Here is a 12,353-nt window from a genome sequence, read left to right as displayed (position 1 = left end):
TGGGCAGAGAGCGAGTAGGGATCACCACAGTTAAGTGTGGTGAGAGTACAAAGAAAACCTTTACACACTGTTAGTAGAATTGTAAAGTGGTACAGCCATTATGGAAAATGCAAACAAGAAAAATGACCGGCAATATGAACTAGCTAGCAGTAAGGAGAGTAAGGCAGGAGGATTGTGAGTTCAAGGCTGGCTTGAAGTAGACTCGGTAGGGATTTTTGATCATTGAACATAATCATACTACATTGTTCTTTAAATGCTGTTTTAAAAATAATAATTTCCTGGTTTTGTTCCTATACTAGTAATCTTGAACATGACAGTAAAATGAATTAAAACAATCTGGCATTTGAGCATTAAGTGGATGTTTGATGTTAAACATTTTTGGTTTTTCAAAGTAGGGTCTCACTATAGCTCAGGCTGGCCTGGAATTCACTCTGTATTCTCAGGGTGGCCTCAAGATCTCAGCAATCCTCCTACTTCTGCCTCCTGAGCGCTGGGATTAAAGGCATGCACCAACATTTTTAGGTGTGATGGTGTCATTGTGATTAAGCCCTTTTGAAAAGTCAGAAATTGATTATTGATTCTGCTCAATCTCCCTGAGACTCAGTTTTCAGATGTTAAGATAGTCCATGCAGTTTTCAGTCATATCTTAACTAGTCTTGATGGCTGGAACATCTGGTCCAGTTGTATATTCACATCTGTACAGTATTGGAAATGGATCTCTCTTTGAAAAAGAAGAGCCTATAATGCTTGTGCTGGTTATTGCTCTCATGATGGCTGTCCTGGATGGTGTCCTAATGAATCCCCTGAAAGATGTCACGACAGCATGTAAAGAGGAGAAATTGCCTTCAAATACTATGTGATTGTCCTTGTCAGCTCCATGCCATCAAGGGAAGGCATGGAGAAGAAACATCTACTGAAAGTAAAAGTGAAAATCTTCAAAATCCAGAGTGCAGCCTCAGAAAAATATGCCAAGAAGTCAATTTAAGGTTATCATCCTAGGAAAGTACGACTGCCTGCCATTTCCAGGTTGACTCATACATTCCCAGGGAGAACTTCTGTTGCTTGATCTGTTTGGATCACTGCTAATGCAATAAAGACTGTCATCTGGAGAAACTAATCTTCAACTCATATCCAGATGTCAACGATACCAAGTTGAAATTGCAAAGAAAGGAAATTGGTATTACTGAAGCTATGAGAGATGACACCTGACTCAAAAGGAGGTGCCGGACTTTGCTACTGTCCAGGCTGAAAAACTGTCCAATGTAATCTGTTCTGTGAAAGTCATCTCAGCAGTTACTGTGGTATTTTAACTGCAAAATAATTGGCAGACAAAAAGGAAATTGCTTTTTAATTTTTGTCCTTTGCTTAACTAGGCAGCCATTTTGATGTTTAGCCCCACAACTGAACACTAAACTTGTTAGCGTTTCATTCTTTTTTTTTTTTTTAATATTTTTATTTATTTGAGAGCGACAGACACAGAGAGAAAGACAGATAGAGGGAGAGAGAGAGAATGGGCGCGCCAGGGCTTCCAGCCTCTGCAAACGAACTCAGACGCGTGCGCCCCCTTGTGCATCTGGCTAACGTGGGACCTGGGGAACCAAGCCTGGAACCAGGGTCCTTAGGCTTCACAGGCAAGCGCTTAACCGCTAAGCCATCTCTCCAGCCCAGTGTTTCATTCTTAAAAGTAGCTAGCTGTGTGTGGTGGTGCACTCTTTAATCTTGGTACTAGGGAAGCAAAGGTGGGAGTATCATTGTGAGCTCCAGATCACCCTGGGCTGGAGAGATGGCTTAGTGGTTAAGTCGCTTGCCTGTGAAGCTTAAGAATTCCTGTTCATTATTCCAAATCCCACATAGAGCCAGACGCAAGTGTGCAGTACCACACATGGACACAAGGGGGTGCACACAACTGACATTAGTTCACAGTGGCTAAAAAGCCCTTGGTGCATCCATTCTCTCTCTGCTTCCTTCTCCCCAAACCCGCCCCCCTCCCCGTGTGTGTGTGTGTGTGTGTGTGTGTGTGTGTGTGTGTGTGTGTGTCTGTCTGTCTGCCTGCCTGCCTGCCTGCCTGCCTGCCTGCCTGTCGAAAAAAAGCCAGGCATGGCAGCACACGCCTTTAATACCAACACCCAGAAGGCAGAGGTGGGAGGATCGTTGGGAGTTTGAGGCCACCCTGAGACTACAAAGTGAATTCCAGGTCAGCCTGGGCTAGCGTGAGGCCCTACCTCGAAAAAACAAACAAACAAAAAAAAAAATTAAAAAGAAAGAAGTAAAAGTACATATACATATATATACATATTCAGATTTTCTTAAGTCTTTTAGAGTAGGGCTCTTGTCTTTGGGACAGTTTATCCCTCAGGAAATACTAGCATTGTCTGGCCAAACTGGGGAGTGGTATTGACATTGAGTGGGTACCCTGGCATGATGCTGACATCTTACAGTTCCTCAGGGAACCCCCACAGAAAAGAAATTACCCAGCCCAAAATGTCAAAGGTGTTTAGAAAAGTTGAGTATAATGCCTCACACCTATAGTCCCAGCACTTGGGAGGCTGAGGTGGAAGGATTGCAGTGAGTTTGAGGCCATCCTGCACTACAGAGTGAGTGCTAGGTCAATCTGGACTAGAGTGAGAACCTGCCCCACAAAAAAGGGTTATTTTAGTTCTAGATATGCATAACTATAGAACTGTGTTACCAGCAAAATAATACATCTATTAGTTTTGTTTCAGAATAATCTGGGGTGTAGAATAATAATGATAAATGAAATAGCATTTATTAAGCCTGGGTAATAATAGATATTTAGGGATTCTTTACCTGTGTCTCTGTCTTTGTATGTAAAGTTTTCTATGTCAAAAGATGTAAGACAGCTGTGTTAGCTCATACTTAATTCCAGCATTTGGGAGTTTGAAAGAAAGTTACCACAAGTCTGAGGCCAGCCTGGGCTATATCTTGGTTTCCAGGCCAGTATAGGATGATAAAGTGAGAGCATCTTAAAAAACAATTAAAGAAAAATAAAAACATATCTCCTTTTCCCTCTACAGGCCCTGTTAAACCTGGCAGAGCGACTAGGAGAAGCTAAGCCTCGAGGACTGACTAAAGCAGACATTGAGCAACTTCCTTCTTATCGATTCAATCCTAACAACCATCAGTCAGAACAGACTTTGTGAGTATATTTTTCTGACACTACTGTTAAATTTGCCTTTCTAACCTTTATGAAATAAAAGTTAGGACTTAGAGATGATGTTGATAAACATCAGTTTCTGTTTCATTTACATATATACTGACCAATAATGTAGCCACTAGTCACATACAACTTTAAATTTTGTATACTGCTAGTAATTATTATTGTATTAGGCAGTATATATATAGAATGTGAGATAAAATTCATAAGCCATAAATTCACGTATTGAAAGTGTACAGTTCAGTGATCCTTAGTATATTCACAGTTATACATCATCATCACAAATTTATACCTTAACTCCTAAACAAGCCACTTAACCTGATAGCAATCACTTCCCACAACTTTCCTACGTTAATGCCTCCCCACAGCACCATCTACTGTGTTTGCACAGAAAGTGAACTTTGCATAACTTTTCAAAGGTTCAGCTGTGCATGCATAGAGCCCTGAGTTCAATCCCCAGCACTGTATAAAACTGGGAATAATGGCCGGGCATGGTGACTCATGGTGACGCCTTTAATCCTAGCACTTGGGAGGCAGAGGTAGGATTGTTGTGAGTTCAAGGCCATTATTAATTCCAGGTCAGCTTGGGCTCAAGCAAGACCCTATTGGGTGGGGGGAGACATAGCGGGGAGACTGGGAATAATGGCCACAGGCACCTCAATTCTAGTATTTAGGAGACTAAAATGGATCTGCAGTTCAAAGTCATCCTCTGCTATTTGTAGAGCTGCAAGTCAGCCAGAGAGCTGCATAAACCAGTCTCCAACAACAAAAAAGGATCATTGTTGCAACTTATATGTAACTCAGTCATTCCTTTTTATGGCCAAATAATATTTCACAGTATTATATACCATATATTGTTTATCTTTTCTTCAGTTGATGGACATTTGGTGTTCACTTTTAGGGCTACTTGGACTATTTGTACCCAAAACATTTGTGGATATGTGTTTTCATTTCTCTTGGTTATATACTTAGAAGTAAGTTGCTGGGCCGGGTGTGGTGGTTCACGCCTTTAATCCCAGCACTCAGGAGGCAGAGGTGGGAGGATCGCCATGAGTTTGAGGCCACCCTGAGACTACATAGTGAATTCCAGGTCAGCTTGGGCTAGAGTGAAACCCTACCTTGGAAAACTAAAAACAAAAAGAGAAGTTGTTGGGTTGTATCATAACCTTATAAAAGCTACCACACTTTTTTTCTTCAAAGTTGCTACACCATTTTATATTCCTGAGAGCAGTGTGCTAAGACGTTTGTTCTCTGAATTTCCAGCACAAATTATTTATACCCATCCTAGTGTGTTTGAAGTGGTAGCTCACTAGGGTTTTTATTTTCATTTCCCTGGTGGCTGCTTATGTTAAGTACTTTTTCTTGTGAACATTGGCCTTTGCATATTCTCTTTGAAAAAATGCTTGTCAAATCTTTGTCCATTTTTAAGTTGGGTTGTCTTTCTTTCTATTACTAACCTGAAGTTCTTTATTGTGGATACAAATTCCTTGTCAGAGCAGTGATTCTCAATAATGTCTCCCATTGTGTAAGTTGCCCTTGCAGTTTATTGTCGTGCTGCTACAGACCAAAACCAGGGCCTTGCACATGCTAGGTGACCTCTCTGGTAACATATCCTCAGCCCCCCCCCCCTTTTTTTTTGGAAGTCCCTCCTCCCTTTGAGGCAGGGTTTTATTCTAGCCCAGGCTGGCCTAGAACTCAAGGAGATCCTTCTACCTCAGCCTCTGAGTGCTGTGATCATAGGCATAAGCCATTTCACCTGGCTTTTTTTGTTTGTTTGTTGATGGTATCCTTCAAGGAAAAAATACTAACCTTGATGAGTTTTGTTTTGTTTTGTTTGAAGTGCTGGGAGTCAAACCAGGGCTTTTTTACCCATGTTAGGGAAGCATTCTACCATTGAGCTATATCCCCAGCTAATTTTGATGAATTTCATTTCAGTCCTGCGGGGCAGGGTGGAGTTAGTTTTCTGTTGTCTTCCTCATCTCCAAAAACCCTTTGCCTACACCCAAATCAAGATTTCCTCTTCTCAGAGTTTAATAGTTCAGTTCTTAATCTATGTTTTTGATCCTCTTTTTTTTTTTTTTTTTTTTTTTTTGGTTAATTTTATATATGGTGTAAAATTTAGGGATCCACATTCATTCTTTTTCATGTGGATATCCCAATTATTCTAGTACTTACTTTTAGTAATATAGTATCTTAAATTTTCAGATCAACTTGGATGTTAACCAAATATTTTCTGATAAACTGTCAGTAAAGCAAAAAGTTAGTTTTATGGCTCATTGATCTTTTTGCTTTTTTCAGGTGTGTAGTATGCATGTGTGATTTTGAGTCAAGGCAGCTACTTAGAGTCTTACCCTGTAACCATGAGTTCCATGCCAAGTGTGTTGACAAATGGCTTAAGGTAAAGTAATGACATCTGTAAAGAAAGTAACAGTGAGGATTTTTTATTTTATTGACTATAGGTTCAATATAATAATCCCATGGCTTAGTGGAAGGTGGGTACAGCAGACAAAATTGAAGCTTAGCTTTTATAGAATGGACTCTTGAGATAAAAATCAAAGGCCGATAAAAAGTAACTGCAGAGGGCTGGAGAGATGGCTCAGCTAGTTGTTCATTGGACTTCTGTGTAAGCATGAAGGTTTCAGGGGCAGGGTGCTGAGACTGGTCCAAGTTTGAATCCCGTCTCCCACATTAAACAGTGGGGCATGGCCACACAAACCTGTAACCTCAGTCCTATAGGGAAGCAGAGGCCCGGGAATTGCTGGAGCTTGTGAAGAAAACAGCAAGCTCCAGCATCAGTTAAGATGGCTCAAGTAAGAACAGTGGAAGAGAGATGGAGTGTGACACCCAATGTTCTGCTCTGGCCATCACAGGCAAGCACATGGGGTGCTGCAAGGGCACATATGCACGTCCTACGCGTGCACGCACACGCACACACATGAGCATGCACATACACGCAAGCAAGCAAAAAAAATAATAACTGGAGAGTGAAGTCTTAGTGGTAGGTGCAATAAGTATATACTTAGCATGCATGAGGTCCTTGTTTCAGTCCCCAACACTGCAAAAAAAATTAGGATAAAATAATAAAATAACAGTAGTAGAGCTGAGAAGTGTGGTGCATGCCTTTAATCCCAGAACTTGGGAGGCAGAGGTAAGAGGATCAAGGCCACCGTGAGACTACATAGTGAATTCCAGGTCAGCCTGTGCTGGAGCGAGACTGTTATCTCAAAAAAACAAAAACAAACAAACAAAAATAATAATAATCGTCACCAACATGGTGATGGTTTTGCAGAAACTGGAAATGTGGTGTTTGTTCTTAATTATCAATATGATTTTCTGGTGGTACATAGTAACAGTACCTAAACTTGTTTGTTTGACCACAGTTATTTTACAAGTTTAAATGGGGATTTTTATTTTGTTCTGTTTCGTTCTGTTTTTTCGAAGTATGATCTCACTCTAGCCCAGACTGACCTGGAATTCCCTATGTAATCTTGAACTCATGGTGATCCTCTTACCTCTGCCTCCCTCCATTAAAGTGCACCACCAACACCCAGTGAGGTTTTGTTTGTTTTTTCTTTTTTTCCAGTACGGTTTTTATTTAATTCTGTCCGATTCTCTTGCAAATATAAAAGAAGTCCAAAGATGACGAGTAACAGTGGCTCTGCCAGAATACTATCAGAGGAGTCTTCTTTCACTCCTTGTAAAACATTTTCTTTAGTCTCTATTAGTGTCACTCCTAATTGCATAGTAATAAAATATGAATAAGAAATTGAGCCAGGCGTGGTGGCTTACGCATTTAATCCCAGAACTTGGGAGGCAGAGGTAGGAGGATCACCATGAATTCAAGGCACCCTGAGACTACATAGTGAATTTCAGGTCAGCCTGAGCTAGAGTGAGACCCTACCTCAAAAAAAAAAAAAATGATTACAGTAAAACTTTTAAGTAGCCAATCTTATTTTTAATAGAATTGCTGATTTAGAAAGCTTTCTAGTTTAATGAGGGGGAAATTATTTGAGAGAGTTGGTTGTGGTGGTACATGCCTGTAATCCCAGGAACAGAGAAAATGGACAGGAAGAGCTTCATTCAAGGACAGTATGAGCTATGCAGTGAGATTTATCTCAAAAGTAAAGCAAAGATTAAAGTAGAGGAAGAGGGATGGAATAGCCTTATTCATGGATCCCCAGCTTAATCTAAACTGAATCCTGAAAATGAAGTGTTTTGTCTTTTTTGTTTTGTTTTGTTGTTTTTGTTTTTCTTTTTTTTTTTAGAAGAACAAAAACATATTATGTGCGCACACACAAAAAAAATATTCAGAGGTATAAATCAGGCCATGTGTGGTGGTGCACTTGGGAGGCAAAAGTAGAAGAAGGATCACTGAGTTCAAGACCAGACTAGATCTACAGAGTGAGTTCCAGTTCCTGGCCAGTCAGGAGTCACAAGGATTAAAGAGTTCAGAGCCAGCAAATCTAGGCTTCAACAATAAGATTCATCCTTATTGTTTCTTTTCAAAAAAGGGCGGGGGAAGGGGAATGTTAGTATGTATGAAACCATGGGTTTAATGCCCGGCTCCACAAAAAAATAGGTTTTGATTGTTACCTACTAAATTTTTTCATACTGATGATAATCTCTTGTGTTTGAACATAATCGTCTAAAAACCAAAAACAAGCTGGGCATGGTGGTGCATGCCTTTAATCCTAGCACTGGGGAGGCAGAGGTAGGAGGATTGCCGTGAGTTCAAGGCCACCCTGAGACTTACGTAGTGAATTCCAGGTCAGACTGGGCCAAAGCGAGACCCTACCTCAAAAAAGACAAAAATAAATAAATAAATAAATAGCAAAAACAAAGTTTCTGTTTCTCCTTCGCTCTCTCAAATAAATTAATTAAATTAGTAAATAAATGGTTTTCAAAAAAAAGGCTGGAGGGATGGCTTAGTAGTTAAGAGACTTGCCTGCAAAGCCTAAGGACCCAGGTTTGATTCCCCAGAACCCATGTAAGCCAGATGCACAAAGGGGCGCATGTATCTGGAGTTCATTTGCAGTGGCCAGAGGCCCAGAGTGCCAATTTTATCTGTCTAACTCTCTCGCCAGTGAACAAATATTTAAAAGCATAAACAACGCATGGACTTTCTTGGATCTTTGAGACTTGTGCCTGCTGCCTACCACACACCACAGCCAGGGTGACCTTAAGCCAACTTCTGATCCTCCTACTTCAGCCTTCCAAGTGTTATTATAAGTATGTGCCACCAGGCCCATTTTAGGGTTTTTTGTTTTCAAGCAAATGATGATAGCTTTTTAAAGGATCAAAGTATTAAAAACTAATGGCAGTAAAAGTAATTCTATTGTTGATGATATATTTCACAATTCAGACAAGCTTCCTCTTGTTTTTTAGGGAAATCGTACTTGCCCAATTTGCCGAGCTGATGCTTCCGAAGTGCATCGGGATTCAGAATGACCAGCCTAAGAGCACAAACTTAGTTCCGGGTGTTCCTCCTCACGTGTATATATGGACTAGCCATTGAACTTAACCTGTGTGGCTTCCAGCCTCCCTTTACCAAAAGGGTCAATGGACCTTTCTTTGCACTGTGTGACTTAATCAACTATAAAAGCTTACAATTAGTCTTCACAATTATGGGATTGTTATACTAACCGTGTGATTGGAACTCCAAAGACTTTTTCTTTAGCTTAATTTTGTGTGTGCACTAACATTCCCTGGTTTTTGTGTGATCATTCCGAGTGTTGCTGCAAGATTACAGTGGACGTGATCTTTTAGCATGTGCTTTTATACAAAGTGGTAGCTCCAGATGATATAGCAATCTACCTTATATAGAGCCTTCAGAAACTGTGAGTGGAAGCGAGTGCAGCGTATGACTGTTGGTGGTAAGTGTATCTGTAGAGAGAATGGGTATACTTGTGTGAGGGCATGGTAGCTAATGTGTGTGTGAGATCCTATATACCAGCATGTACCAAGAATGTGTGTGTAGTTTTAATTATGCTGCAATGTATAATCTGGTGTGTTATTTAAACAGCACTAGTACTGTACACTGGTTTTTCCCTTGTGTTTGCTGTTGCACACTAATTGCTAAGGGTGCATCAATTATAAGCGTTGAATACTCCATCCCCTTCCCTCCTCAATGAATGGAATGAGAAAAGCCTTCTTCCTTTGCTTCAGGCAGCTGTCCCCTTCTCTTCATTGGTGGTCCTGAGTGGGTCACTTAAAAAGTATAACATTCTCACTCCATGACCTGATTTTTTTTTTAAATATTATTATACTGTTGTGAAAAAGAAACTTTTAAGTCTCCAACTTGCTGTTTGCTGTTTCCAAAAAGAAGGTGCAATATCATACATCATCAGTTAGCAATATTAGCATTTCAATCAATGATTTGAATGTTGACAACTTTATTTTTCCTTTACATTTCCAGTAAGCTTCTTAAAGAAAGTACCTGTGATTTTTTTTTTTAATGTTTAGATTTGTAGTGTACTCTGAAGATATTTGAGTAATATATTTCTAAGAATATCACTGGTCCCATGAAGCCTCAGCTCCTTGCCTTCCTTCCACCAGAACAAAATCTGTTGACTCATTCAGCTTGATTTCTGATACGTGTTCTTTGTTCAAGCTGAAATAGGCAACTAAATTGTTTAAGGAAATGATTTCTGTCCGTACTGCTTTACTTTCCGCACTCAGTTCTGGAAGTTTCCTTCCTGTTCCTCCCTCCCTCAATAGGTGCTGTCCTTGAAGCCCTTGTTTCAGGATGGATCAAGTGCTGTGACAGCTCATTTTCCTTAGGCCTGATTTGATGCTGTGACGTCTTCCTGCTTCTCTTGCTAATTTTTGTTTGAATGAGAAAGTTTTAATACAACAGGTGCCCAGAATACTTGTAGTATAAATGAAGATTTGATTTTTGTATAAAAAAATAATGCTGTCAAACAAGAATTGACCTTAATTGAATCTGAATTAATATGCAGCTGTGTGGGTTTTTTTTTTTTAATGATTGAGCCTAATTCAGATTGTTGTAAGTCATTTTTTCAACATGTACATGCCTTCCTTATTCTTACAGCATCATCTGCCTATTCCTGCAGTTTGTCATTGCTTTGTTTTCAGTAGCATGTGTTACATAATTCCATCGGGACAGTGATAACTTGCTGCCAGCTTCACTCAGCTCTCAGTTGGCTCTGGGTCAGATTTGTACTTGGTGTTAACTACTTTTACTGCCATACTGCTTGCCCTCCCTTGAAGTCTATAAGCTCAATACAGCCTAGAGTTCAGTAAAGTCAATTCACACAGAAGCACAATTTTGTCCTCTTCCAGACACTGTTGCCTCTAACTAGTCAAATGAATAGGATTTTACTTACCTTCTGTTTGCCCATAGATTTGTTAGTGTGTCAGAAATACACTCAAACAGTGGTAAGATGCACGTTACTTTTAAATCATTAGGATAATCCCCTTCCTGTTCCTGATGAATAAAAGGTATGTGAAAGACTAAAATTATTGGCATATAATAATCAGCTTCAGTACAAATCAGTTTAATCTTTATTTTTTTAATTAAAAAATCATGTTTAAAATGGTAAAAGCTGATCTTATACATAGACTCTTTTATATAGCTGCAAAAAATTTCTATCTGTACAGACCTTAACATACTACACTCAGTATTCATTTTATTGAAGCATGCAAGTAAAGCACTTTTCTAATTTAGAGATACCTAATCAACAAGGCACATTGTATGAATGATAGGAAAAGCTGCTTTTCCTTTCCTTCCTGACTATGAATTCTTGTCATAATGCCCCTTTTCTAGTAACTTTTTGAGAGGTAGTTGGCAGTTCAGGAGGCAGTAGGGTCTGGGTGAAGTCTTGTTTAATTAGTTGTGCAGTTATGACTGATCTCTTTGGGAATGTCTTCTCTATGATCCTGGTTTGCTTTTGAGGAGTTAGTGCACATCAAGAGCACGCATGGATGTGATCTCGGACTGCCACAGTGAGCGTCTTTGCAGCCAGCCGTCATCGTCTTGGGTGGTGCATTGAAGAAGCAGGCAGAGAGATGGTGGCTTGTTGCCTTCATCCTCTTTTCCTCCTGAAACAATACTGGCTTTACCATCTTAACTCAGCTGTGGGTTTTTTGGGGTTTTGGTTTGTTTTTGGCATGAATCATAAGTGTCACCTCTACAAAACAGCTCAAGGCCTCTGAGTATCAAAATCTCATATTAGGATTTTCTGTCCTGATTTTTTTAATTAAAATCTGGAAAATGTGAAAACATTAGATTTTATATTCTGAAAATGTAATTTGTTAAAATTCTTAAATTCTGGTCTCGTAATTTTGAATGAGATTACAACTTCTAAGAACAATTTTCATGTACCTCTAGGCCTTCAGTAGAAAGCTATTTCCCCCGTAGGTATATTTGGTTACCTCATTTTGCTGTTTGTTTCCGATTATGATAGCTCACAGGGGTGTGTGTTGGAATCATTTGCTGAGTCATTTCCTCAAATCATACTCCATTGTGTCAGTTAACATAGTTTTAAATGTATGTATTATAAATATCTAACCAAATCATTTGAAGGCTTGATAAATTTTTAACAAAGTTTGTACATTTTTTATGAAAGTTACTAGTAATGCTTTACTAAGTAGTGCAATGAATTTTTATTTTTAATCCCTGTGCCCAATTTTGGAGTTGAGAGGGTTGTTGGTAATAAATGTATGATGTACACTTAAAATCTCTATTGTGCACTTCATGTTAACCTAAAAGGAAAGGGGGAGGGTTGTGTGTGCAAGGGGGGGTGAAAGGTAGATGGGATTCTATCTAGCGGGATTATAGGGGCTGTGCTGAACTTATTAGTGGTCAGATTTATTTTACTTTTGTTTTTATTTTTTCCAAGGTAGGGTCTCTCTCTAGCTCAGGCTGACCTGGAATTCACTATGTAGTCTCAGGGTGGCCTCAAACTCTCAGTGATCCTCCTACCTCTGCCTTCTGAGTGCTGGGATTAAAGGCGTGTGCCACCACGCCTGGCTATAGATTGAATATTTTTTTACTTGAATTTCACTTTAGCATTAGTATATCCAACTTAGAATCACAAAAAATAACATAATGGGATATATACCTAATTTTTTAGAAAGGCCAAGAAGATAGCAGAGTGAGCCACACATAACAATGTATATATCAAACAGTAAGACTACTTATGTGAGTAAATAATTA

The 12,353-nt window shown here is 39.5% G+C and overlaps 1 protein-coding gene across 6 annotated transcripts in view; it reads left to right on the top strand.

The window, feature by feature from the left end:
• The window catches only part of Rnf38 (ring finger protein 38), a 146,285-nt gene extending 134,411 nt beyond the window's left edge, over nucleotides 1-11,874 (top strand). For all 6 annotated transcript variants that reach the window (XM_045153931.1, XM_045153928.1, XM_045153954.1 and 3 more), the window contains 3 exons: nucleotides 3,036-3,157; nucleotides 5,474-5,573; nucleotides 8,561-11,874. In XM_045153931.1, the coding sequence (XP_045009866.1) occupies nucleotides 3,036-3,157; nucleotides 5,474-5,573; nucleotides 8,561-8,623 (285 nt within the window). In that variant the 3' untranslated portion in view covers nucleotides 8,624-11,874. The remainder of the gene's footprint in view (nucleotides 1-3,035; nucleotides 3,158-5,473; nucleotides 5,574-8,560) is intronic.
• The last annotated feature ends 479 nt before the right edge of the window (nucleotides 11,875-12,353 follow it).

Source organism: Jaculus jaculus, chromosome 1, assembly GCF_020740685.1.
Source record: "Jaculus jaculus isolate mJacJac1 chromosome 1, mJacJac1.mat.Y.cur, whole genome shotgun sequence".
NCBI lineage: Eukaryota > Metazoa > Chordata > Mammalia > Rodentia > Dipodidae > Jaculus > Jaculus jaculus.
This window is presented reverse-complemented; position numbering and strand designations above follow the sequence as displayed.